Source organism: Pollachius pollachius (assembly GCF_949987615.1).
Source record: "Pollachius pollachius genome assembly, chromosome: 6".
Taxonomy (NCBI): domain Eukaryota; kingdom Metazoa; phylum Chordata; class Actinopteri; order Gadiformes; family Gadidae; genus Pollachius; species Pollachius pollachius.
The window spans coordinates 15,128,265-15,154,318 of NC_136939.1; the positions used below are offsets into that span (position 1 = coordinate 15,128,265).

At 46.4% G+C, this 26,054-nt stretch overlaps 1 protein-coding gene across 1 annotated transcript; it reads right to left on the reverse strand.

Moving 5' to 3' along the window:
- Positions 1–4,387: 4,387 nt before the first annotated feature.
- On the reverse strand, positions 4,388–25,856 carry ltn1 (listerin E3 ubiquitin protein ligase 1). Its single transcript, XM_079737715.1, has 32 exons — positions 25,720–25,856; positions 25,320–25,526; positions 25,127–25,225; positions 24,803–25,033; positions 24,642–24,694; positions 24,366–24,546; positions 23,715–23,888; positions 23,010–23,200; positions 22,707–22,854; positions 22,349–22,606; positions 21,936–22,244; positions 21,468–21,674; positions 21,307–21,348; positions 20,999–21,188; positions 20,033–20,272; positions 19,672–19,825; positions 18,776–18,926; positions 18,380–18,587; positions 17,476–17,629; positions 17,013–17,126; positions 16,685–16,812; positions 16,232–16,367; positions 15,862–16,006; positions 11,839–12,052; positions 11,154–11,391; positions 10,120–10,197; positions 9,576–9,762; positions 9,001–9,166; positions 6,829–7,049; positions 6,043–6,237; positions 5,687–5,854; positions 4,388–5,322 (listed from the first exon to the last, which is right to left on the reverse strand). The coding sequence occupies exons 1-32, from the start codon at positions 25,759–25,761 to the stop codon at positions 5,260–5,262; spliced, it is 5,292 nt and encodes a 1,763-aa protein (XP_079593841.1). The 5' UTR covers positions 25,762–25,856; the 3' UTR covers positions 4,388–5,259.
- Positions 25,857–26,054: the final 198 nt, after the last annotated feature.

The window sequence follows — 26,054 nt, forward strand, 5'->3', positions numbered from 1 at the left end:
CGTGGGTTTGTGTATGTGTGTGTGTGATGGCTCTTCATTGTGAGTATATTACATCCTGGAGCCCGGCTGTATTCTGACAGCCCTGACCTTGTTAGACCAGAGAGATGTTCCTCAGCACGGCCAGAGGTTCAGGGTCCTGCCTTGAAGATGGATGTGCATAAACACATCATCTTCCAGAGCGCAGCATCAGGACCACAGCATACCGACAGCAGCCTGCCAACTTCCTGCCATCTTCCTCCCAATCTCATTTCTAAACTGTTGTTGTTCTTCCAAGAAAAACTTTATTCTTCCCAGCTCATCTCTCAAACACACCTTGATTCTTACACTTCACTGTTTTCTCTTTGAAAATAAAAACTAGAGCATTACCATATCCCATCATGCTTCGGGATGCTGGTCAATGAAGCATATTATTATTAAATTACGGATTAAATGTCACAGTAATTGCCAATTAGGATTTACCAAAGTATGTCAAACTTTCACTTTAAAAAAATGGTGTCAACTTTTATATAAATATATCTGTTGAGTAAGTATTTTCCAATTATTACAATTGTGTCATTTACTTCAACCATTATAGTGAAATGCAGCAACTGTTTGAAGCATGGCACTATCCTCATCGTTCCTCATGAACTTTGACCGCACATCTTACAGCGTTGACTAATGGAAACCATTGGGTGGGAGGTGACAGGTTAAAAGCTTTTGGTTTGAGCTATGTGTATTTTTCCCTGTGCAGCCCTTCTATAGGCCCAGTGTATGTTAAATGTCTTATTCCACCTCAGCCTGATGTGTAAGAACGCCCCGAGCCTGGCTATGAAAACACCATTTCTCACACGCCGCAGCCGTTTTAGGAGAACAGTGAATCAAACGTAGCTGAAGGCTAAAAAGAGGCCATTTTAGCTTCTATATGGAGCTCGTCCACAGAATATGAACGTGCCTGTGGGTCGGACTGAAACCTGAGGGAAACAAAGAGGTCTGGAAGAAAGGATGGAAGAAAGATGAATGAATCCGTAACCTCTTTATTCAGCGAATACATAATAATCACCTCTTCTTAATAATAACCAGAACAGCCATCTCTATTCCCCTGGCAACATGCTTGTTTGTATGACTAATTCTCAAATTCCCTATTACTTTTCTCAGAAAAGTGGACTTCAGCTATATTTATAACCTATTTAATCACAATAATCACCTTGATTACAGGATGTTGACAAATGTCAGAGGATGTATGCAAATGTACAAGTGCAGATAAATTGTTGTAATAGGACAACTTTGAAATTCTTCAGGAAGGGACGAGGATAGTTTCCTTCATACAATAAATCTTCCCAATTAAATTCAACAACAACCACACAAAACACAGTTACCACGGCAATCGCGTTGTGTTTGTTGTTGAGCTGACCAGGTTAAAGCCGAAGTTGCTTTGAAGTCCCCCCTGTACAATACCGTCCAATACGTACTACTGCCTTCCAGACCCAACTAACGCATAACACATTACATTGAGATCAATAATCATGTCTACAGTTGATTACATTCACAATAGAAAAATCAAAAAGAATTGATCAGTAAAGTCTATGGAGCTGAATGTGTTCAGGAAAATAGCTGTCAGTCTCGGGTTGGTGTGATAGACGTGCTTGATGAATTCTCAAGATTACATTCAGATCCCAGCATCGATTAACCGTCTTTTGTAATTGTAGAACCCCTCGTGACGTGCACATAAGGCCGGCGAATCGGAGCAGGCTGAGAGAAAGAAAGACACACTCGCAGAGACATGTGACCACCGGGATAAAATAGATCAGGTATATTGAATGAACAGATTCAATACAATGCAATTGACACACACATAAACGGAAACAGAGACATGTGCATGTTGTGTGTGTAATGCAAACACACACACACACACACGCGCGCACGCACGCACGCACACACACACACACACACACACACACACACACACACACACACATACGGAAACAGAGATTTGTACATGTAGCCTACCTAATCATACACTCACTGACTAATGCAAACACACACAAAGACACACACACACACACACACACACATCACACACAGCTGCAGTTTTGAGCGGTGGCGCGGTGACCGAGAATGCTAACATGCTGAGAAATGGGCAAAGGGATCGGAGAGGAGTGAAACCAAGGCGAACGGTAACTGTTGGCCTCACTAAAGCTTGGCCAATAAGAATGCACGACAGAGCCCCCAGCACATTGAGCCGCCGCCGTTGACGTGTTGACTGCTATTGAGGGCGTAAAGCAGGAGGAGAACTGTGGTTCAGGTGGGAGGGAGTGGTACGGCTAACAGAGAGAGCACCACCGCAGGCCATCCCAGCGCTGAGGACGGAGACACCAGATGAATCACACCCCTGCTCGCTGCACCACTCCCACCTTCTCTCTATCTCGGTCTCGCTTTCTCTCTCTCTCTCTCTCTCTCTCTCTCTCTCTCTCTGTATATATTAACATTATCCTCCCTCTTTCTTGCTCTGCATATACCTGCCAATAGAACTGTAATTGTATATATATATATATATATATATATATTCAATATATATATCTACAGTTTCCAAAGCTGTTTCCCCTTTTTATTCATCGTACTGAATTATTACTGTTACGTTATGCTTTTTACTCAACCTTATCAGTGTTATACGGCCTGGTTGCTTCGGTTCAAATGTAGCATCGAACTAGTTGGCCTATTAGTTGATTTCAATACCGTCAAAATGTGATTAGGAAAATACAACAATGCATTGAATGTCAATATCCACTCTTTCCCTATTGGCATATTTTATTTTAAAGTTGTATTGGCAACCACATTATATGAATGAAAAGCATGGGGAGGCATTCTTCTTAGCCAGGGCAGACTTTGAACTCTTACTCAACTAAAATTTCCCCATACGACTTCTTTTGGATCACATTTTTTCACCCAAGGCATTATCTTTATTTCGGATGAATTACATTTACCTGATAAACGATGATCATGATCTAGTTAAGGCAATGCAAGTTATCGGCACAACTATCACCCCCATTTTTCGAGGACAACACTGCCACCTATTGGTGTAATCCAAACTTCATAATCACGAAGAGTATTTATTATTTATCATAAGTACTAGTAGTGCTATTTAAGCAGATGTCCATGCGTACACGGCTGTATTTATATGAGGAACGATTTTTGCATGTTTACGCCTGGAGAGTAAATCCATAACAATTAAAAAGGTCAAGGGAAGACCATGATTGATATTAGGTACAAATATTGATCCTCTTTGAATAGTGCATAAACAAACACGGACGCTTACACACACACACACACACACACACACACACACACACACACACACACACACACACACACACACACACACACACACACACACACACACACACACACACACACACACGCATGCGCACAAGCACAGGCTTGAGTGAACTTTATCATCATTAAAAGGCATAAATTCATTGATTGTGGTTAATCCGTCATCATTTATTTCAGAGGAACTACATTGATGAGAGAGGAGCCATTACGGAGATAAATTATTCAAAATGGACCCAAGATGAATAGCTGCCTCTGCTACCACATCGCATGCTAATTAAAGTATTTCCTCAGAAAAGAGTGGTTAACAGCAGTAGTTATCACCCACCTCAATTTCCCTGCAGGTTCATAGAAATGCCAAGGTCTAATACATGATGTCATCAATATAGGTTTAGAAATGTATTACAAGCCTGCCTCAGAATGGTTAGTTGTAGTTGGTCATATGGACCATTGAAGCTTTGTGTGTGCGCGTGTGTGTGTGTGTGTGTGTGTGTGTGTGTGTGTGTGTGTGTGTGTGTGTGTGTGTGTGTGTGTGTGTGTGTGTGTGTGTGTGTGTGTGTGTGTGTGTGTGTGTGTGTGTGTGAGAGAGAGATAACCAATAATGAAGACAGGTAGACATACTGCAAAGTTTAAATAAGTTACCAATCAGCACTTAAACCCAGCATGGCAGGAACACAAAATATGAAATTCCACTTAAACGTTTGCCTTTCAAAAATTCCCAACTTGAGGGCAGCTGTCTGACTTTACTTTTTTAAAGACCATTGTCTGACGGTCCCTTGGGTGGCAATGGGCTGTCAGTTGATTCTACTGGCATGAGGCCGTCATTCACCCAGCAGGGTAGGGAGTGCGGCAAACGTGTGTGTTCAAAAGAAGTGTGGATTGGGTTCTCTAGTGGATACAGGGAGCTAGATGATTGCAGCAGTGTTTATGCAGTCTGGATGCTGCACCGTCCAGTAAACAACATTAGTATGCACTTTAATACAAGTAGGCTACTGTTTAGGCAGTCATCGAGTGTACAACGCATGTATAGTTTTTGTTGTAAGCAAACAAAAAAAAATCATTGTTTTTGTTGTATGGCCACGTTAATAACTCCAAAAGAAAACCTATAAATGAATAAAATATTTAAATCACAAGATTCAATCTGTTTTTATTTACATTTCAGCATCTTTTAAAAACATGATTAGCGCTAATGCAAGCAAATACGAGATTTGAACATATTTTCATATTTAGTAAGTATTGGATGAGGTATTGAAATAAACAGCACGTTCATTCCTGCCTTATACTTTATGAGGTTTACCCACAGTCACTCCTAAATATTAGGAAATAATCATAAAAGCTAATTCTGTGGAACTTTTTTGAATAATCAATTTTTTAAATCCAGCTACACATTGTCAGATCAAATTTCCAAATTAAAATCTATTTCTATACGGTTCAAAAATACCAGTCAATTGTTTTGGTTTTCAACAACGTTTCAATCACAAAGCGGCCATATTGACGGGATTGTACGAAAGCGATACGATCAGCAGTGACGCTCTATCAACATGTCAATCAACGAGGACTCGGCTGAGGCTAAAGTAAGTTATATTTATACCAAAACCGTTGTTTTGCTACCTGAAGGCAGATGCGTGAAACTGTACCTCAGAGCAGGTTAAGCAGCACAGTTGCAGCCAAGCAAAGGGCCTCAGGTACTCACCTTACCTCCAAGGCAACTGTGACCGCCAGTCAATACTGCTGCCCCACGTGAGAGCTACGGTTATTATTACAACATTGTTATTGGACGTTGATTACAGCCTTTAGCCAAACAGCTCATGGCGACAATGTGGTGAAAGTAGGGGGGTTCTGTTGTTCAGACCGGGCCGGTCTCTGTCTGGTTCCTCTCCCACGTCTCTCGATGCCACGCGCACCAGAGCACATCTGGGTCAGTGTTTTTTAAAAACCTCGGTGGATGGCAGGCTAGAAGAATGTCTCCCTGCACAGCGGACAGGTGGACTTGTTGCTGGAGGTGAACCACTTGTACTGTAGTGAGAGGAGAGACAAAGGGAAAAGAATATAGAAATAATGCCTCAAAAAGGAAAGACTATGATAACATAACTGTCTACCATGTAATGTGATGCACATTGATTGTACAGTACAACGCAATAAAGCGCCGTGCAATTTTGCAGTATAATGTCATTAGAATTTTTTTGGCTGATATTTTTATTACGTCATTTCATGACGCAATAAAATTAGCTTAATGTCATTTTACGATGTAATTGCATTAACGGAGTGTCATTTTATGATGAAAAGTAATTAGTGTAATGTAACTGTGATGAAATGTAATCAGATAATGTCATTTTATGGGGTCATTGCATTAGTGTAATGTAATGCCGTGTATTCTCACCAGGCAGGCCGAGTGGAACTTCTTCTTGCAGGTGCGGCATGCCTTCTTGGGCAGGGAGTAGTTGGAGCCGTGGATGACCGAGAAGCAGATCATGCAGTCCTCCACGCCCTCGAACCTCTTGTCCACGTTGTTCTTCCACAGAGCCAGGCCCTCCATGATGCTGCCGTTCTATAGACCAACAACATGGTCAATATATACCATATAACATCTTAATGCATAAATATATACAAACACACAGAGCCATGCCCTTCAACACACACAAATATACAAAGCACACATAGCCGTTTGTGTGAATGTGAGTGCATGTGTGTGAGTATGCATGTATGCATGTATGCGTGTCTATTTGTGTTACCCACCTGGTGGGTGAGGTAGGTGCTGAGCTGCAGCATCCAGTTCCTCCACTGCTGCACGGCCACGCCCACCCGGCGCCCGCTCTCCACCGTGATGGAGCCCAGCGGGTGGTTCTGGGGCAGCTGGATCACCAGCTCGATGAAGATGTCGTCCACCGAGTAGGTGGCGATCACCTCCCGCGCGGCCGAGCGCGCCTTCACCTGGGGGAGGGGACACCGTGGTCAGGACGGTCTAGTGGATAGAGACCGCTGGCGGAGAGGTCCTGAGTTCAGCCTCTAGTGTCCTCAGCCTGCCTGCATTTATCTTTGAGGGTAATGTCGAGCCCCTGCCTGCTCCTGAATGATCCGTCTCTGGATTTACTGAAACTCACTTTTTATTGGGACTCTTATAGCACTCAATAGCCGACTAAGTACTTTGTTTTAATGACCGTCTTATTTCAACTGAAACAGACCGTACTTTTCTGATTCCAGTATAAAGTAGAAGCGGTCGGCCGTTATGCATAGAAATGAATCATAACGAAAGCTATATAAAAACAAAATTCCACTTGGTTTCAAATGTGTACAGGCATAGTTTAGCTACATTTCACAATATGGTTTAATGGGCTTAACCACACGTTAAAGGCAATTTTAAGAAATGTTCACAGGACATGCATCACCCTGTCGGGGTTGATTCGACCAATAACTGTCTCGCTGTGCATTATACCTTACTTTATACTATTGGACCACCAGAGACTAACCACGCTTCAATGCAAACCCAGCACACACACACAGACACACACAAGCACCCCTTACCGTCATGCTGTCGAAGGTCTGCGTGCTGGCGTGCACCGAGGCGATCTCCTGGGCCGACAGCACGGGGCTGACGTGGCGCGTGCTGAAGCGCTCCGCCGCTGTGCTAACGCGCTTCTCCTGGCTGTTCCACCACAGCCGCACCATGGCCGGCAGGTCCTGCACCGCGCTGTAGTACACGCCGCACGCCAGGTGGGGGAGCTCCCACTCAACGCCCGCCGTCTCTGCAAGGGAGGGGGGCGGGGCAGGAGCGGACAGCTTGTCATCACGGTCGAGATGGTTGAAGGTGATATATTATACCACCGGGTGTGTTTGTGATTAGCCGTTACAAGCCTTCTTTAAAAACGGCCTCTTCTGACATCACAAGTGGGCGCGTCCATCTAGATGTATGCTGGGTAGATCAGTCTACCAGCCTACCTAGTGGACTGTAGCTAACGTTGCTCATCTATCCGTCATACATCTAGTTGGACACGCCCATTTGTGATGTCCGCAGGGGCAAACGGCTTAAAACGGCTAATCACACACATGTCACCTTTAAAGAAGAGGCTGACCGGCCTGATCGGAAGATAGTTGCTTACAACAGGCGATTCTAGTGCATGACTTATTGCTCAAGCAGTTCCACTGGTAATACGGCAACAATGAAGAGGGATAAACACTGTGTGCTGCCCTTACTGCAGTCCCTCCGGCCAGAGAATACACAGATACACATACGCTCACTGTCTTCATCAATAGAATACAGACATCCTCTGTACCGAAATTAACTTTTTGGCTCACCTGCCATGGGGACTGGTAGATGAAAGAAATCCACTGGCCCGAATAATAAATTGCCTCTTTGTGTCACATATACATTCGTTTCGGGCCATTTCATTTGAGATAATGTGTTATTATGTTGAATACAAAATGAAAGAAGAGGCCAGAGCAGTATTTGGCTACGAGTGATGATTAATTCATATTATTTCTGAGGTCATTTACAGTCTTGTACAGGCTATTTGAACCATGGTAAACGTAGGCCTACTTATTCATTTATCTACCTAACGTTTCAATCTCCCCTCTCTGTCCCACAATAGTATTCTTGCATTAAAAATGAATTTGAGGAAATATGAGAAGAATATTAGTATTATGGGATCCAATTCAAAGCTGAATCAAGCTGCACGCATACTGTGGCTCTGAATGTAGGAACAACACGTTATTTGCAGTCTCTTCGATCTGGCAAGGCTTTAGGTTGAAGGTTAACTGATAAAAACAATTAAACGCATCTTTATTCAGGAAACTCAAAACCTCCATAGATATTTCACTAGTGGAAAGTCTTTGTTAACTCTCCGATGTCGCCGTGCTTAGAATAAAAAAAAAAGCAAGGGCAAACACAGAACAGATTATATTTAGTTTAGTCAGATAACAAATCGGGCAGAATATCTCACCAGGCGTTCGTTCAGCATGCAGCCGTGGTGAATGGAGAACTCTGATCATTTAAGAGTCCGGATAATTATCAATTATTATTGACAATGCGCTCCCACCATGGGGGAGGGGGGGGGGGATTATCGGCCCACAACGGCAGCCGGATTCAGTGGTGTTCCAACTCCAAGTCAGTTGAAGAAGGTACTGCGTTTTGGTTCTAACAGATCCTTAAGGAGGTTCGGCATTGACGTTATGTCGCCCCCGCTTACAAGAAATGAACTTGGAGCATAAACAACATTTTGCTGTTTGGCTTTCCTGAAATGTAGCCATGCCTTTGGCGGCTTTGCACATTCACCTGTCCTATTCAACTCTTCTCGGTTTAGCTAAACGCAGATTGGCAGGCAATTCAATTGAATTCAATAACTTCATTAGGCAATCGATGTACGTTTTGTGCACCAGTGATTCGATTGAAATGACATGTATCTCCTCTCTCTCTCGATATAACATTACGTTAAAAGGACCTGCTGGACTCCAATATCCATCATACACAGAACCATTCTTGCCAGCTATTTTATTACAATTCTATTTTGTTTCAGACACCTGCCAGTGTGGCATATAGCCGTCCGGGATTCGCATTCTGAGCTCGCCTGGGGTTCATTTCGGATCCCTGCTAACGGTGACCGTCGGGAGAATACTCAGACATCTTCTACTGTACCACAGAAATAATAATAATACAGAGCCAACCTCTGCTGTCAGAGTCCCTCCTCAGGCTGTACTCACTGTCCACGTCCAGAGAGAGGCTCTCTGTGAAGAAGGTCTTGGTGTCCTTGGTGTCGGCGCTCTGGCCCGGGTAGACTGGGTTCTCAGGCATCATCTTAAAGAGGTGGATGAGGAGCTTGTGGAGGCTGTGGCTCCTCTTCAGATACAGGGAGTACTGGACCCTCAGCTGGTGAACGCAACACACAAGTTGTTTTTAATACCTGAGGGTACTCTATCTTGGAGGAGCAGATTGAGCCGCAAGGTCGCAGTCAAGTAAAGACCACACACACACACACACACACACACACACACACACACAAGTCTGCAATCTCTTTTGGACCAAGATGACAGCAGGATATAGTAAACGTTATATTATTCCCAAAGTGTTTCACATAGCATGCCTCACATTTACCCATGCAGGCGGAAACCAAGCGACACATTGCTCAAGGACACCAGTCCTTCAGCCACAAAGAGCCGGGGATGGAACCAGCTGTTTGGTAGCAGCAGGACTCAGAGCCGTTTGTATTTTCCCTGGCTGGGTGTTATCACCGCTTGTGAGTGTTGGGTGGGTGGGTGGGTGTTGGGGGGGGACTCACTTGCGATGGGGAGGCTTTGAAGAAGGAGAGGAGTAGCTTCCAGGACAGCAGGTAACCAAGGAAACAGGAGTACTCCACACTGAAGGGCTGCACCACCGCAAACTCCCCAACCTGGACCCCCGCCAGCACGCTCTCACACAGGTCCTCGCACGCCGACAGCACCGCCATCAGAGACTCTGGGGGAGAACTGATGCACAAAACACACACAGATATAGACACATAGCCATAAATCCACAGACTCAAGTAAATATATTGCACACAGACACACACACACACACACACACACACAGACAATACATATACAAAAACAACAACAAACAAAAAATCCACTGGCACACAACTGTCAAAAACAAACACTTGAGGCCAGCGGAAGCTCCTCCTGTCTGCCTCGCAGCGCGGTCCCAGCTAACGGAAGCCTTTTCAAGCTCGGCCTGTCAGACGCCCTCGGGGCTGTCCTTAGCTCCCCTCCATCTGAGGCGTGCCCGTGTGTGCGTGTGCGCGTGCGTGTGTTTGTCAAAACAAACTCCTTAGCATCCTCACTCACAGGCTGGGCTCCTCAGCGTCCTCCTCCGTCTTGCTGCTCTCCCCCTCTCCGTCACACTCTGGCAGCCGGCCCATTACCCTGTTGAGACACCACAGGTGAGCAGAGGTGAAGACCCCCCCCCCATCCCCTCGCTCACCCCATGCCTGGCTGACACAGAGAGCCGCCCACCAGCCCCTCCCCCACAGCATCCACCTGGGATCTGGGGAGGTTGAGGCTTAACAGTGTGAGTGCCCTTTCATGGAATACTGTGTCGGAAACAATATCATACACACCTGGGAATACTGGGAGCGAGTGAGAGAGAGAGAGAGGGCGAGAGAGCGAGCGAGAGGATTATGTTGGGTGAGTGGTGGTCAAATGTCCCTTTGGGGACTGCGCTCCGTATGCAGAGGAGGAAGGGGGGGGGGGGGGGGGGGTACTTTGAGATCAAACCCTGTGTCTCGTATTCTGCCTGAAGTGCCTACAATTGTTGACATTAATAAAACACAACAATTTGATTGGTCAAAATCACGCACCCCTTAATTATTTTGGATTAGAGTGTGATACAACTGGGTCATAGTTCTTTAAACATGGCTTTTATGGAATTTACCATAGATAAATAATGCAGGCAAGAAATCCAAGAGGCTATGAATGAGCATCTTTTATTCCCTTTTAAGTGTCACCGCCTCCAGCCAGGCACAACGTGTGTACTGGAGATTGGTGCTGACACAAACGAGATAAAGGGAAACTGCATACCGGGGGTTTGAGAAGGCAGCAGTTTAGTTTATTCTCAGAGTATCACTCTCTTTTTTCCTTATTTCATAGAGATGTATTTTAAAGATCTTACTGGTTATATACACACACACACACACACACACACACACACACACACACACACACACAAGCACAAAATCGAACCCCATACTACCACACGATCAAAGGATTTCTTTCAAACAAACATATACCTATATGGAGCAGTTTAGCTCCGCCCCCTCGCTGACAACCTGTTTCTCAGGGAAAGGTGTCCCTAGGCTGGGTCTTTAAAAGAGCGGACCTACTTCTCCAGGAGGAGGTAGACGGTGATCTGCAGTGGCCTGGCCTTGAACAGCAGCAGGGGGCACAGGGTGTTCAGAAGGGTCTGTAGAGGTGCGGGAAGGTTGGTCTTTTGGTCCGCTATCAAGTTTGCTGGCAGGGAGTTCTTCAGCAGCTGCGGCACTGGAATGTAGGTTAGAGCCACGCCCACCGACCGCAGCACGGCCAATGGGAAGAGAGGGTCGTCCGGCTCAGTGAAGGCATCTGAGGAACGAGGGGTGGGGAACAAACATCTGATGTTGGCCTGGATGTCAGGAACATGATATGAACAGATGCAATGCAGAGGACTCAGTCTACTGAAAGAAGGAAGCAGTCTGCTGAACAGAGTTTGGGAGCTCTTCTTCCGAGCCACACAATCGATTGCTTAACCACCAGTACAATAAATCACACCAGAAAGAACAAAAAGTAGATTGAAAATCAACGCCAAACTGAAGACACAGCCAATAAACTGCTAATAGCCCTGTGTTTCAACAAGAGCTTAAACAACAAGCAGCATCTGAAACCAGCCGCATCTTGAGCCCGAGTTAATGCTTGCGGATAGATTGCAGAAAAACAGTGTTGAAAATGATGCAATGCAATTACTCTATAGTTTACAGTATACTGTGTATACCACACACACACACACACACACAAACACACACACACACACACCTGTGATCTTGACGGGCAGGTGGAGCAGGAGGCTGTAGATCCCCTCTATGAAGAAGTCGGTCCATTCTGCCGTCAGTTCGGCGGGCAGAGTGTCGGCGGCGGTGGCGGGGGGCGCCGCGAAGAAGCGGCTCAGCTCCACGATCAGCGACGCGTTCTCGCACACAAACAGCTGCACCCAGGGGCTCCCCAGGCCGCTCACGTTCTCACAGGACGTCTGCCGAGCAGAAGCAGGTTAGGCGCCTCAATTATGTCAAAAAACATAGACAGATGTCTTATCCAGGCGTGACTCATCCACTCACAGCACGCTGGGTTGCAGGAGCTTAGCAAACCTGCTAGCAACAGGTTAGCTGATCCAGGTTATCAGGAAGGTGTATCTATTGCACCAATCTTTTCAGAGTTGAGTGTTAACCAGACTCCCTCTGAAAATAACGCTGTTCCTATATGTACGGTGGTGCGGCCTCGCACTGTCTTGAGGTGTAAAACCCGCAGGCAAGGGCCGCGACCAGTATGTCGAAATCGCACCATCCCCTTGATCGCTTCAGAGCTGAGTGTTAATCGGACTCCCTCTGAAAATTATAAAATGGAAGAACTCAGAATAGGGTTCATGAATATAAGGTCGCTTTCATCTAAGGCGCTCTTGGTCCATGATCTAATTGTTGATAATAAGATCGACATACTGGGCCTTTGTGAAACCAGGTTAAAACCAGATGAGTTTCTAGCCCTAAACGAAGCTACTCCCCCCAATTACGTCAGCGCTCAAGTATCTTGAGAAATTAAGAAAGGTGGTGGAGTAGCCCTGATATCTAATTCTAAGCTTAACTTAAAGCCAAAGAATAGATATACATTCAGATACTTTGAGGTGCTTGCGTTCTGCTCCTCAGCTCCCCGACAAGCGAAACGAGTTCCAGACTCTTTCGTTTCAGCTATAGTATACCGTCCCCCAGGACCGTATTTACTTTTTGTTGATGAGTTTTCTGACTTTGCAGCTGATCTGGCTACATATTCAGACAATATTTTGCTCATTGGGGATTTCAACATTCATGTGAATAACCCATCTGATGCCCTCGCAAGGGCTTTTCTGTCCATTACAGATACGCTTGGCTTCAAACAGCTCGTCCAGCACCCAACCCACATCGGTGGAAACACGCTGGACCTCGTTTTGACCCGCGGTGTAGACATCTCACAGCTAGTGGTCTCTACCTACACCTCAGCTTTATCAGACCATTTTTTGCTCACTTTCCAGGTGGTGGTATCCTGCACCTGCAACGATCAGCAGGCTACTTTCAGCTGTCGCCGCATCACACCTGCAACCATTACAGCGATGGCAGATAAGTTACCCCGTTCACTTGCTCCTCTTTGTAACTATAGGGGTTCTGTGGACTGCCTTACTGATGACCTCAACGCTGCCCTGTCTGCTGCCATTGATTCAGTTGCCCCGCTCGTATTTAAAAAACGATCATTGAAAAAACCAGCTCCCTGGTTTAATGCAGAAACGCGCACTATGAAGCGAAGCTGCAGAATCCTTGAACGCAAATGGCGCTCGACTAAACTTGAGGTCTTTCATCTTGAATGGCACAACAGTCTGCTCACCTATAAGGGTGCGCTGACTACTGCCAGGAACGCCTACTTTTCCCGTATCATCAACTTGAATAGAAACAATCCCAAGTTTCTTTTTGACACGGTGAAGAGTCTGACTCAGAATCAGACTGAGACAGTAAGTTCTTCCATCATGGCAGGTGAATTCATGGATTTCTTTGTGAATAAGATTCAATCGATTAGAGAGGAAATTGACGCTTGCCGTGCAGCTTGTCCTACACATCCTGTGGGGCAGGATGGGGTCCTGCCTAGTAGGATGGGGAATTCTGACGCAACTTTCTTGGAGTTCAAGGCAATTCCTCTGGCGGAACTTGAAAAGGTGATAAAGGCATCGAAACCAACAACTTGTATGTTGGATCCTCTCCCTTCCAAGGTTCTTAAAGAACTTCTTCCAACTGTGGGGCCTACTATCCTCTCGCTTATGAATCTTTCGCTTTCAACAGGAATTGTTCCCTCCAATTTCAAGGCTGCTGTGATAAAACCGCTACTCAAAAAGCCTGGCCTAGACCCTGACTTAGTCAGGAACTATCGGCCTATATCGAACCTGCCCTTCCTGTCCAAGGTAAAGGAAAGGATTGTAGCAAAGCAAATCGTCGATTATCTGACGAGGAACAATCTCTTCGAACCTTTCCAGTCAGGGTTCAGGAATTTCCACTCAACTGAAACTGCTGTTACAAGAGTTGTAAATTACATCCTTCTTGCCTTGGATAAAAATACAAGCTCAATGCTTGTGCTGCTGGACCTGAGTGCTGCGTTCGACACGATCGACCATAGCATTCTTCTTCACCGTCTTGAGCACTATGTTGGTTTCGGGGGTACGGCTCTTGGTTGGCTTGAATCGTACCTCACAGATAGAACCCAATTTGTGCTCCATGAGGGTTCAGAATCAAAACACTGCAAACTACGCTTTGGCTTACCGCAAGGGTCGGTCCTTGGCCCATTACTTTTTGCAATCTATATGCTTCCCTTGGGCGATGTTATCCGCAGCTTCGGAATTAGTTTCCACTGCTACGCGGATGACACCCAGCTCTTCATTCCAGTGGATTCAGGGAACTCGCCCCAGATCCAGAGGGTTGAGTCCTGTCGAGCTGCGGTGAGGGGCTGGATGTCACAAAACTTCCTCCAGCTTAACACTGGGAAGACAGAGCTGATAATTATCGGCTCGAAGCGGGACCGGAGAGAGTTTGAGGATGTCTCACTGTGGTTGGATGGACTCGCCATCCTACAGAGTGCATCAGTCAAGAATCTTGGGGTCCTGTTCGACCCTCAACTGTGCTTCAACCAACATGTTAGAAGCATAACTAGAATTGCCTTTTTCCATCTGAGAAACATTGCAAGAATCAGACCAATGTTATCTGCAGCGGATGCAGAGACACTAATTCATGCATTTGTTTCATCAAGACTGGATTATTGCAATGCACTGTTCTCGGGACTACCAAAATCTACCACAAAAAGTCTACAGCTTGTACAGAATGCTGCAGCTAGAATGCTGACCAGAACGAGAAGGTTTGATCATATCACACCTATTCTCGCCTCTCTGCACTGGCTACCAATAACTTTCAGATCGGACTTTAAAGGTGCTACTGCTAACCTATAAAGCCGTGCATGGATCTTCTCCATCCTACCTGAAGGACCTGATCATTCCTTATAGTCCTTCTCGGTCCCTCCGGTCTTCGGGAGCTGGCCTTCTTTCACTGCCGAAGGTTAAAAAGAAATCGGCCGGACAGAGAGCGTTTGCCTATCGAGCCCCCTTCCTATGGAATAGGCTGCCACAAGTGATCAGGGAAGCTGACTCTGTGGAGCTATTCAAAGGAAAGCTCAAAACGCACCTCTACGATCTTGCATTTGGAACATAGGATTGTGAAAACAATTGTGAAAATGCGAAGTGAAGACCACTCAACCGGCCAGCACCACATCACCATTTTTGTGCATGTATTTACCTGTATGTCAATTATGGCACCCATTGCACTCCTGACCATCCCTGGAAGAAGGATCCCCCACTATGCGTTTCTTCTCAAGATTTCTTCCTTGCTAATTTCAAGGGAGTTTTTTCTTGCCCTTGTGGGGGCTTGGGTAAAGGGGGGTGTCATAAATATTTGACTTGTTAAGCCCTTTGAGACTGTAATGGTGATTAAGGGCTATACAAATAAAATTGAATTGAATTGAATTAGAAGCCCAGAGGTAGAGACGTCTTGTGAGCGCGTAACACAAACAGGTAAAACACTTTGTCGGAAGCCTTTTCCCCCTCAAAGAACGCCGGCTTAGCTTTCGGGGCGGGAACGCCGAGGGAGAATTACTTCCCCGTGTTCGCCAGACAAACCCGTCTAGGAAATGTGTGGGCTGGCAAAGTGAAGGTGAAGCCCTTGGTTTGCGTCACTCGTTGGAACGTGAATGGCGGGGCGTTGCGTCATCGTTAGGCCGGCTTACCTCGAGCCACGCGAGCATGCAGCACAGCAGGAAGTCCCACTGGCTTCCTCCCAGCGCAGAGGAGGAGCTGGAGACCAGCCAGGACAGGAAACGCATGATTTCCACGGTCAGGATCAACTGGTCTGCCGACGCCTTGGACAGATCACTGAGAGAGAAAGAGCGAGAGCGAGAGAGCGAGAGCGAGAGAGCGAGAGCGAGAGAGCGAGAGCGATAGCGAGAGAGAGAGAGAGATTTCTGTTAGTGGGTATGAGAATTTGTGAGTGTATTTTTTTATGTGAGGGTCAACGGTGTCCAGAGTGGCTGGAGTTGCTCTATTCCCCATTAAGGCTTTGAACAAAAGCTCTGCCAGATGAGTGGAGGTCCTGGTTACCTGCTGAAGAGGAACCAGTCCTCCCGGCTGTTCCTCCACTCCATCATGGAGGCCAGGACCGCCTGCAAGACCTCGACCTGGACAGGGCTGTTCTCCTTCAGACAGCACAGCAGCACCCCCAGACAGCCACACACATCTGGAGAACAGATACCACACACATCTGGATCACAGAGATACAACACACACCTCGATCAAGGAGATCACTGAGATCTGGATTCAGGAGATGCCATACACATCTGGATCATGAAGATACCAAACAATCTGCATGACAAGGATCCCATACTCCTCTGGATCATGAAAATGCCAACACAAATCTATGAGCAGAAATACCACATCTGCATCGCAAAAAACAACATGCTTTATGCGATTCAGACGTGTAACATTTCCTTATATAAGGAGTGTTGGATGCGTTTTCTACTGCTAATGTTTATTTAGTGTTTTTGATGCCGTTACCATTGTTCTCTTGCCAGTTGATGATGCCGGCCGTGGCATGGGAACTGACTGACCTCCGTTCTTCTCTGGTCATGATGGGGCACAGAACCTGGAGCGTGCTCAGTTTGGCCCGAGACACCGGGAACCAACTGACAAACACAACAGCAGATTGATAGTAATGGCACCGGGCTAATGTTAGCATGAAGATAGGTAAATATCGAACTGTGATCAGAAGGTGATGTATTGTCGGCTGCTCCTAAAATAAATCCATCCTGGTATGTTGGTGCAAGTAAGAAATTGAAAATATGAAAAGAAAATATATATATATAAAACCGGATGATTGATTTACCTTGCCGGGTCTCCATAGAGCTTCCTGACGTTGCCGATACTGCTGGTTGCCACAGAGTCCATCTGGAGATACGTCTCCAGACATAACGACCACAAACCGCCTTCTGCAACTGACCTATGGAGCAGCGACAGCGTTCCAATCACACACTGTAGACGCGGCGAGACTTAAACCCAGAGCGCACAAACACAAAAAAAACAAGATCAGATTGTACAGTAGCTCCGTTGTTTGACAACAGAGATTGGATTTATTGATCGCCTCATCCCCCCGCCAGACTCCATTAATCCAGTGTTTTGCCCCCTCTAAATCACTCGCTGCTGTTATGAAGCCAGAGGCAGCCCAGATTCTGAGCAGCCAGGATGTCATTAAGATGAGATAAGAGGATGCTTTATCAACCCCCCCCCCCCTCCTGAGGGAGGGGGACAGTAGGGGCTCTTCCGTTGTGTGGAGGTGGCCCCCTCCTTACCTGCTGTACAGGGTGTGCAGCAGGTCTGTGACGGGGACCAGTGTCCTGCAGCCCGCCGAGCCCCAGTCCATCAGCAGGCTGTGGTGCTGGGACACCGTAGGGAGGCTGAGATCCATCTCCACGCACCACTGGACTGCATACAGCAGCTCAGACACTGCGGGGGGGGGGGGGGGGGGGGAGAGAAGAGGCGCCAAGATATACTAACAAAAACCAAGACATAGGCGTTGATCAAGTATTGATGTCCCATCTAGCACTAAGGGGGGTAAATAATATAGTGGCTTCAAAACAATGGAAAAAAAATAATAATAAAATAAAAAATAAAAAAAGATAACTTGAGATCTAGCGAGTCTGGTCTAACCATAGATAGTATATAAAATGGATGTAGCATCCGGGCAGACCTCAGTTATTCCAACTGCATCCAATTCTCTTGGTTTATGCGCGTCGCCATCTTAGTTTGACTCGTCATAGTTTGCCTCATTTCCTTTAACCAAAAAAAGGGCATTGATCTCCCGACCCCCATTGATTGGGGGCGGGAGATACGCCCATCTAGGTGACGTACAGAGAGTGATAGTCAGCGGCTAGCTGTCACTCAAGAGGCCGTGCCCCTAATTATTCTTACATTTGAACCTCCAATAAAATAAAAACTAGCCTCCTAAAAAAAAATTTAACCCCCTCAGTGTTGTCATGGAGATGTGAACTAAACATACTGACTAGAATGTTTTTTTGGACCAGGCTGTAAATAGGTTTAATAAGACTGTGAAAACGGCCTGTTTAACATGTGAGTCAACGAAGAATTGCTCCCTTTTGGTACCACCTCGTAGTGGCCACCAGGTGCTACTGCAATGTTTGTCACTTCCGCATTGGATGCTGGTATATCTCGCTGTGGTTGGGGCTTGGGTCTAACCTGTGTATTTAAGGTCTGAGTATAAGGACCAGTCTGCCCTCTGCTGGTCTGTGGGAGACACTGCAGCCATCTGGATGACCCTCCCCAGCAGGGTGCAGGCACAGAGGTGAGCTGGCACCTGGGACGACAAGGTGGACTTCCACACATCCATGGAGGGGTAGTCACAGGTCATACGGAGACGACCCGACAGCAGAGGACTCTTCATCCACTAGATAACAGAGAGAATATAATACAGGGTAATATGACCAACATGCAATACAGAATAGCAGTGTTAAGTGAGTGTGGGTATTTTTGGTAAACATGAACAAAACAAACTGCCAGTGGCGTTGAACCTGGACAACCAATAAAGAAACAGAACAACATCGCACAGTGGGTGGATGCGTTTGGACGGCTCACCTGAGGGGGCAAGGCCTGTCTGGTCGAGATCCACTCTTGTTGGCTTGGGGTCAGGAGGGAGAGGAAGTTGGGGAGGAGGGGGTTGTCCTGGCTACGAGCTGTGGTGAGGATCTCTACCACGCTCTCTACTGCAGAGACCAAAACCTGCAAACTGGAGCACAACAGGGGCAACACTCAGTCGGATGCAGTTTATGAGATTTAATACTTCAAGAATAAATAAAATACAAGTGTATGACTAACTATGAATAAAAAATAGTTATGGTAGTCTCAAACAATACTGTACACTTGATCTGTCTACTTATAGCTTGGAATCGTTTAATTAAAAGAGAGCAGAATGTAATTTATTATTGTACAAAATGAACTATCATTCCATCAATTGTTTTTTTAATTGATTAATGAATCATTTATTTTCTATGATTGTACTCCTAGTCCTCCCTTGAACAAGCGATAAGTCATTTTTTCTTAACCCTGGGGATTTAGAGAGAGGATATGTGGTCTTAATTTGAAGCGTTGTAATTGTAGTAATCTACAAATAAACTCTCAAACCACCCAGGAAGAAAATATTTTAGCACTATAATAATCAGAGTAGCTGATTAAATCAGAGAGTGGGAAGTGAGGGTGGAAAGATTGTGGTGGGCGAAGAGCCATTCACCTATTCACTGAACCAGTTAACCAGTTAGTCCCCGGAGAAACACTAATAGATGCGAGCAAGAAGAAGAATAACAACAACCAGATGAGGTTTTTTTGGGGGGGAATTTGACAACAATATCAAAAACATGTTTCATAATAAAGAAATATCCCTCCCTGGGATGTCCCTACTGGGCCTATCTGAACAGTCGAGGCGCCATCCTTCCCCACCTGGGAAGGAGGTTAAGGGTCTGGTTTAAATGAGTCACCTCTTGATGTCCAGAGAGGCCGTGAGCAACTGCCTCTTCACCCAGACTGCTGCGCTGCACAGGAAGCCACTCTCTTGGAACTGGTCCCCAGAGTGCTGCATCAGGGCCTGGACCCCGGCCACACACACAGCGCGGAGCTTGGATAAAACGGAGACTAGAGGCAGAAGGGGAGAGAGAGAGCAGGACAAATGGTCAGACATAGAGGCATCGTTAATAACTCCAGCCACCTGTGTGTGTGTGTGTGTGTGTGTGTGTGTGTGTGTGTGTGTGTGTGTGTGTGTGTGTGTGTGTGTGTGTGTGTGTGTGTGTGTGTGTGTGTGTGTGTGTGTGTGTGTATGTGTGTGTGCGCGCGCGCGCTCACCAGACAGGTGTGTGTTGCTGTGGTCCTGGGCAGTGATCTGGAAGGCGGTCAGCAGCAGCTCCTCAGCGGAGGCCAGGAGGAGGCAGTCAGTGACGGAGGAGTAGAAGGTGGAGGCCACGTCACAGATGAAGCAGATCAGGGGCCCCATGCCTCCCTGGTCGGCCTGAGCCTTGGTCTCAGACAGTGTGGCATGCAGCTTCTCCAGGATCTTCTCCAGGTACACCTCCCCTATCAGCGGCTCTGTGGGGCGAAACAAACAACAAGGGCCGCATTTTGAAGCCGCACAAAAGAAGCCCCCATGCAAGATATGCGTGCAGATTCTCTCATCATAATGGTTGAGGCCTGGAGATAGACCAGGACTTTTATTTGTAGACGCGGTGAGATCGGGGGCTCTCCTCCCTGGATCCGCCCCCCCCCCCCCCCCGCCCTTGTGAAGGAGCGACCCTCTCTCACATGTTTCTGATTGAACTTATGAAGTGTCTGTGTACAACCGGAAAGACAGCTCTACGTAGGGGATATCTCCACAGGTATCTCCGTGAGGGATTGTCATGCAGTAGATAATGAACATTGCATTGTGGTACAGAGCGACATCAACACCAGGTGTGGGCCCTACTGTCTCCATCTTGTTAACAGTGTATTATCATCAATGGACGCAACTCTGTTTACAAGTTGAAGATGCAAACGGAAGATGGGTATTAAATACAGACTTGCTTGCTCCTTTCTCGAGCGCTAAACATTGCAGGCAGGAGACCTAATGCTCTCTGGGCTCTACCTGATCATGTCATGTTCTACGTATCGAATGTGTTAAATAGAGAGTAAGGATATAATATGCAACTTTGGGCTTGCATGAATACTTTGAATATGAATTGAACTATGTATACAACTAGAATTTGCTGGAACTACACCTACTTTTCTTGCATGCTACTGTAGTGATATTTACCAAAGAGAGAAGGAGCAATAGTTTACCATTGTTGTGCTGCTGAGACAGAACCAGGCTGATGAGAGTCCAGCTGTGGGTGTTTTCATTGGAGGACGAGGTGGCATGGCCTCGCCCTGTGTTGCAAAGCTCCTCGGCCAATCCAAAGAGCCGCTCACCCAAAACTGAACCTTTCAACCAATCACGGCAGCTCTTGAGGGTCTCAGGGCCTTCGTTCGCCTGACGAGTAACAGAAAAGACTTCAAATTAAAATATTATACAACCATATATATATATAAGTTAAATTATACAAACACATCTGAAGCCAAAGAGAAGGATTGACAAAATTGTCACTTACTTTTTGTATAACATGCAAGAGAATTCCCCAGGGCAGATTCATCTGTGTAGAGAGGGAGCAGTGTTGGTGATTCATGTCAAAAGCGTTACTAACCCCCTGGTCTCTCACAAAGAGGTCCTTTGGGGACATGTAGACATCAGCGTTGCAGGGGCCTGCTTTACCATGGTGATGTGGTTCAGGATGCGGGTGGTCTCCTGGGGGCTGCAGCAGTGCAGGGAGCTGAAGATCATGTCCACCAGGTGGTCACTTTGGCTTCGCCCCTCTTCAGACAGCCATGCCACCACCCGCTCCAGCAGGAAACGCATCGCCATGTTTTTCAAATCTACCACCGGGAGGCTCTGTTCTTCACACTCTGACTCCATCAGCATCTGGTGAGAGGTGACAGACGTTCAGGGGAAACAAACACACATAGAATAGATTAGAAGACGCTCAACCCCAACTAAAACTGGAGCGTGCCTTGTCTGTCTTAACCGTTCCATCCAGCATGGAACAAATTGCTTATCTAAATATACTTTTTAGGTTATTTTTAAGACTAAACAATGCAATTTCAAATGACTCTTAGAGATGTTAGTGGACACATTGGTGCAGTAGCCAGCTAGAAACGCTGTAAAAAAGGACAGGGGACTCACGGCGAAGACGCTGGGCGTGTGGAAGGAGCGCAGGAGGAGGGAGAGGAAGACAAGGTGTCTCTCCGACTGCTTCTCATTCACGTACACCAGACACAGCTGGGCCAGCTGGCACACCGCCTCCTCCAGGCGCTCGCTCTCCAGCGACCCCACCAGCCTCTTCGGCTGGGGCTCTCCCTCCGGAGGCTCGTCCCTACTGCCTCGCTCAGCCCCTTTCCTCTCCGTGTCCCCGGGCTCCGAGAGGCAGATTTGGACCGATTTCTTCTTGTGGCCCTGCTTCCGTCCCGTTACCTTGTCGGGGTAACGCATCACCTGAACGAACGCCACACCACAGGTCAAGTTTCACTAACTTTGAGGGAATGAACCTCAAAGATCTTAGAGATAGAGAAGCCCTTCTTGCCACGCCCACTACTCACCTGTAGCAGGGTGGCCACGCCCTCGAGAGCCTTTTGATCAGCCTCTTCGGTGTCAACGAACCCGACCAGCAGAAGACCAATCCCCTCCCAAAAGTCTCCCAGGAGAGTTTGATATACATCTGCCCCTTCTTGGGATCCATCCCCACCATGAAGACCCGCCCTCTTCTCCCAGGAAATCAGCATTTCCGTAACCAAGAGGAAGAGGGGGCCATTCTGCAGAGATGGGTTCCCGACAGCACTTTCCAAGAGCGGCAGAAGCTAGTGGGAGAAAAGCATAATATTGTGCCAGATTATAGGACACATTGTATTTAATAGTAACTAATGAGAATCAGACATTGGTGTTGCCGTGTGATCCTACCTGCTGTGAAATGAGCATCTGTTGTATTTTCCTCTGCTCTTCCCCTTCTTCTGTGTGTTGCGTAACGCTGAACCTCATGCACTCCACCACGGCAGTGACGATAGCAGCGCTCTCTGTTGGACTGGTCAGAGCCCGCTCAGCAGACAAACTGACATAAACAGAGAGAGAAAGTTTTTTTTCCTGTTTCAACGCGTGTGCACATGCACACAAACATTAAGCAGAAAACTACAATCAAGGCAATTTATCAAAAATGTTGTTATGTTATAGACCTATCGTAAAAGACATGTCATGCACATAACTCACCCCTGGATGAGCGAGGTGAAGAAGGTGGTGTAGAAGCCTAGGGCTGGTTCTGTGACCTCCGCGGGCAGTCTGCTGACTAGGGGCATCAGGTTTGGGTGGAGGGCTTTGGCCATGCCCCCGCCGCCCTCCTTCATGAGAGCCCACAGCTTTGGTAAGAAGCCCTTCCGGGCATTGACATGTGTCCAGCAATCCTGAAACAAGAACCGAGAAGACAGACTGAGATCTATTTCTACGCCATGCAAATAATAATCAAATACATGTATTTGTGTCCTACACTTAAACCACATCTTCACCTACACCAAGGATGACTTTGCAAATCTTTTTTTCGAACCATTTTCAGGATACGGACACGACTCATTATCAATGTCCCAATGTGTTATCTAAATTTGCAGGGTGTTCGTTTAGTTGTATAAACTAAATGGGAAGTCATGTTTTACATTACGACAAAGGACACATTGCTCTGAACAAACCTTAAATGATACACTACATGTACTTAGCATCTTCAAAAACAAGGTTTTTTTGGCATGTACAATTAGAGCAAATCACATAGAAATACTCCAAATAAAAATAACAGGAGAGGAAGGAGGGAGTGCCGCAATGTTAAACTTAGGACGTTTAACATAACAGCTACTGGAAAAAGTGTTTGATAGTTATAATAAATGGAAGGATGTAAAACAACATCCACACAAACAAGGGTGTACTTACGGGGATAGTGGTGACCACGTGGAGGACAGCCTCCCAAAGGGGGGGCAGTACCACCGGGTCGGTGTCATCGATGCTGAGCAGCACAGCGGCCGAGGCCCGCGCCGCCTCCTTGTGCACCAGGCCAGGGGTGTACTGACACAGAGCGGACACCACCTCGGACAACGCCCCGCGGACCTGCAGAGGCATGACGCCATCAAGTCATGCATCATCGGCCCTCGCCAACAGTCAGACTACGTTATAATAAAACTGCATTCTGGGTAGGTTTGTTACGACCAATTACCCATAGCTGTGTATTAACCGATGTAAGTCGCTTTGGATAAAAGTGTCTGCTAAATGCCCTAATTGTAATTGTATAGCTCAGCCAGCAAGCCTCAAAGATAAGTTTGATATGTTTTTTTAAGCTAAGTTTGAGAGGATAGTTTAGTGGCTAGCCTGTCTGAATGCCCGCCAGAAAAGTTTGTCTTCAATTCACAATTTCCCGGCCAGAGTAGTTGCATAGTAGGAATAAAATAAAAACACAAAAAAGTACCAAAAATACTAAGCAGTCATATTTTCAAATAGGTTATAAAAACAGAACGTGTTTACCAAATCCAAGAAGATCAAATTAATTAAGCACATTGTTAAAAAAGAGCAGTGATGTTTTAATGTTACCTGTGGTGTTTTATGTTTGCTGTACTTCCAGAATTTGGCGGAGCTGATGAGCTGCGTCAGTCTGTCTTCCAGAAGGTTCCGGTCACTGTCCGGCAGCAGGTGCAGCAGCTTCTTCACTCCCAGGAGAGAGCTGGTCAACATGCGGATGAACTTAGTCTCCCTCTCCTCCTCTGGGACACTCCTAGCGGGGGTTAAAGGTTAGTCCTCGACTGCCCATCAGGTACACCCAGTGGACCCCACACATGGGCGTCACCGCCCGTCCATCCTTCAACTTACTTTGGGTCACTCAAGGTGTCTGCTGTTTCTTTTAGCAAAGTATCTTGTAGTACCTAGGACAGGACAACAAAAGGCAATACTTTAGAACACCTGGTCAAATAGTAATAATATGCCAGCCATCCTTAATATGATTGATGACGGGTATTTTTAATATCCCTCACATTGAGGATCTCGTCCCTGCAGAAACTCAGAGCCTCCGTCTGTTTGTTGGGAGGGAAAGCAGCCGTGAAGGCCAGGCAGGCGGCTGAGGCTGCGGGAACATAGGTGTCACACTGGGCCATCAGCCAGTGGCCCATTAGGCCCTTCAGGAAGGGGGCAAGGCTGCGACGCACTTTGAGGACCAACTGCTCGAAGGCCTGTTGGGTGGCCTCTCTCACGCGCCGATCATGGTCCTGGTGTGCCACACACATCATTTCAACATCACATATCCACAAAGCATAAGGATGAACAACGATTTGTAATCGTTTGCTTGAGATCACACTCACCACTGATATCTTGCAATAAATCCTCGGCCAGTATGGGAGGACACCTTTCACCTCCTCGGCATCTCGCTCTTGACACATAGAACCAAACTCCTGGATCGCCTAAATTGTACAACAGTATTAATACTTTGCTTAATATTCCAATGTTGACAGTCATGTAGTAACGTTATACCACGTTTAACGAAATGCAGCTTGCCTTCAGCTTGGTGACCGTATCTCTCTTCGACATCTTCCTGAGGACTAGACGAAAATCAGCATCTACTAGGCTGTCTATCTCCTCAACTCCGTGGACTGCAGGGACATAACCCAGCTCTGACGTGACCGTGGAGCCGAAGCCAATGAACCCCGGTACGATACCGCTCTCCCGGGCCAACAGCTCGGCAGCTCGACCACTGCTAGAAGGCTAGTGAAGCAGAAAGTTGTGTTTAAGTCACACACATAGACTAACGTTACTAGCCACGAAGTTGAAATGAAAATCAAGGAGTACCGGTATAGTAAGTTAGGTAAACAGTCAACAAAACATATGCTGTAACGGTTACATAAACTAAATGTTTCGTAGAATCGTTTAACCTAATGTAAGAGTTACTAGTACTTACCCTAACGTTTCCTTTCGTTCGCTGTTTGTTCTTTCCCCCCATTATGTGTTACTAATATATAACTTAATTCATAAGTTGAATGAGATAAGAGTAGCTAGCTGACGAGCGGAGATAGCAGGCCTTGCGGAGACCACAACACGCCAACGAGCACACGAATCAGGTTCGCGGAAATTTCCAGGGCTTCAAGTTATTAGTCATCAAGACCAAACACACGTTGGTTGAAATAACGTATACCGTTTGTATGGACCATAGACTTTATTAAATAGCCTTGGGAAGAAGGGATATTTTAGAGAATGTATTTAACGTGAATTATTATATGCTCAAATTATTTTTTT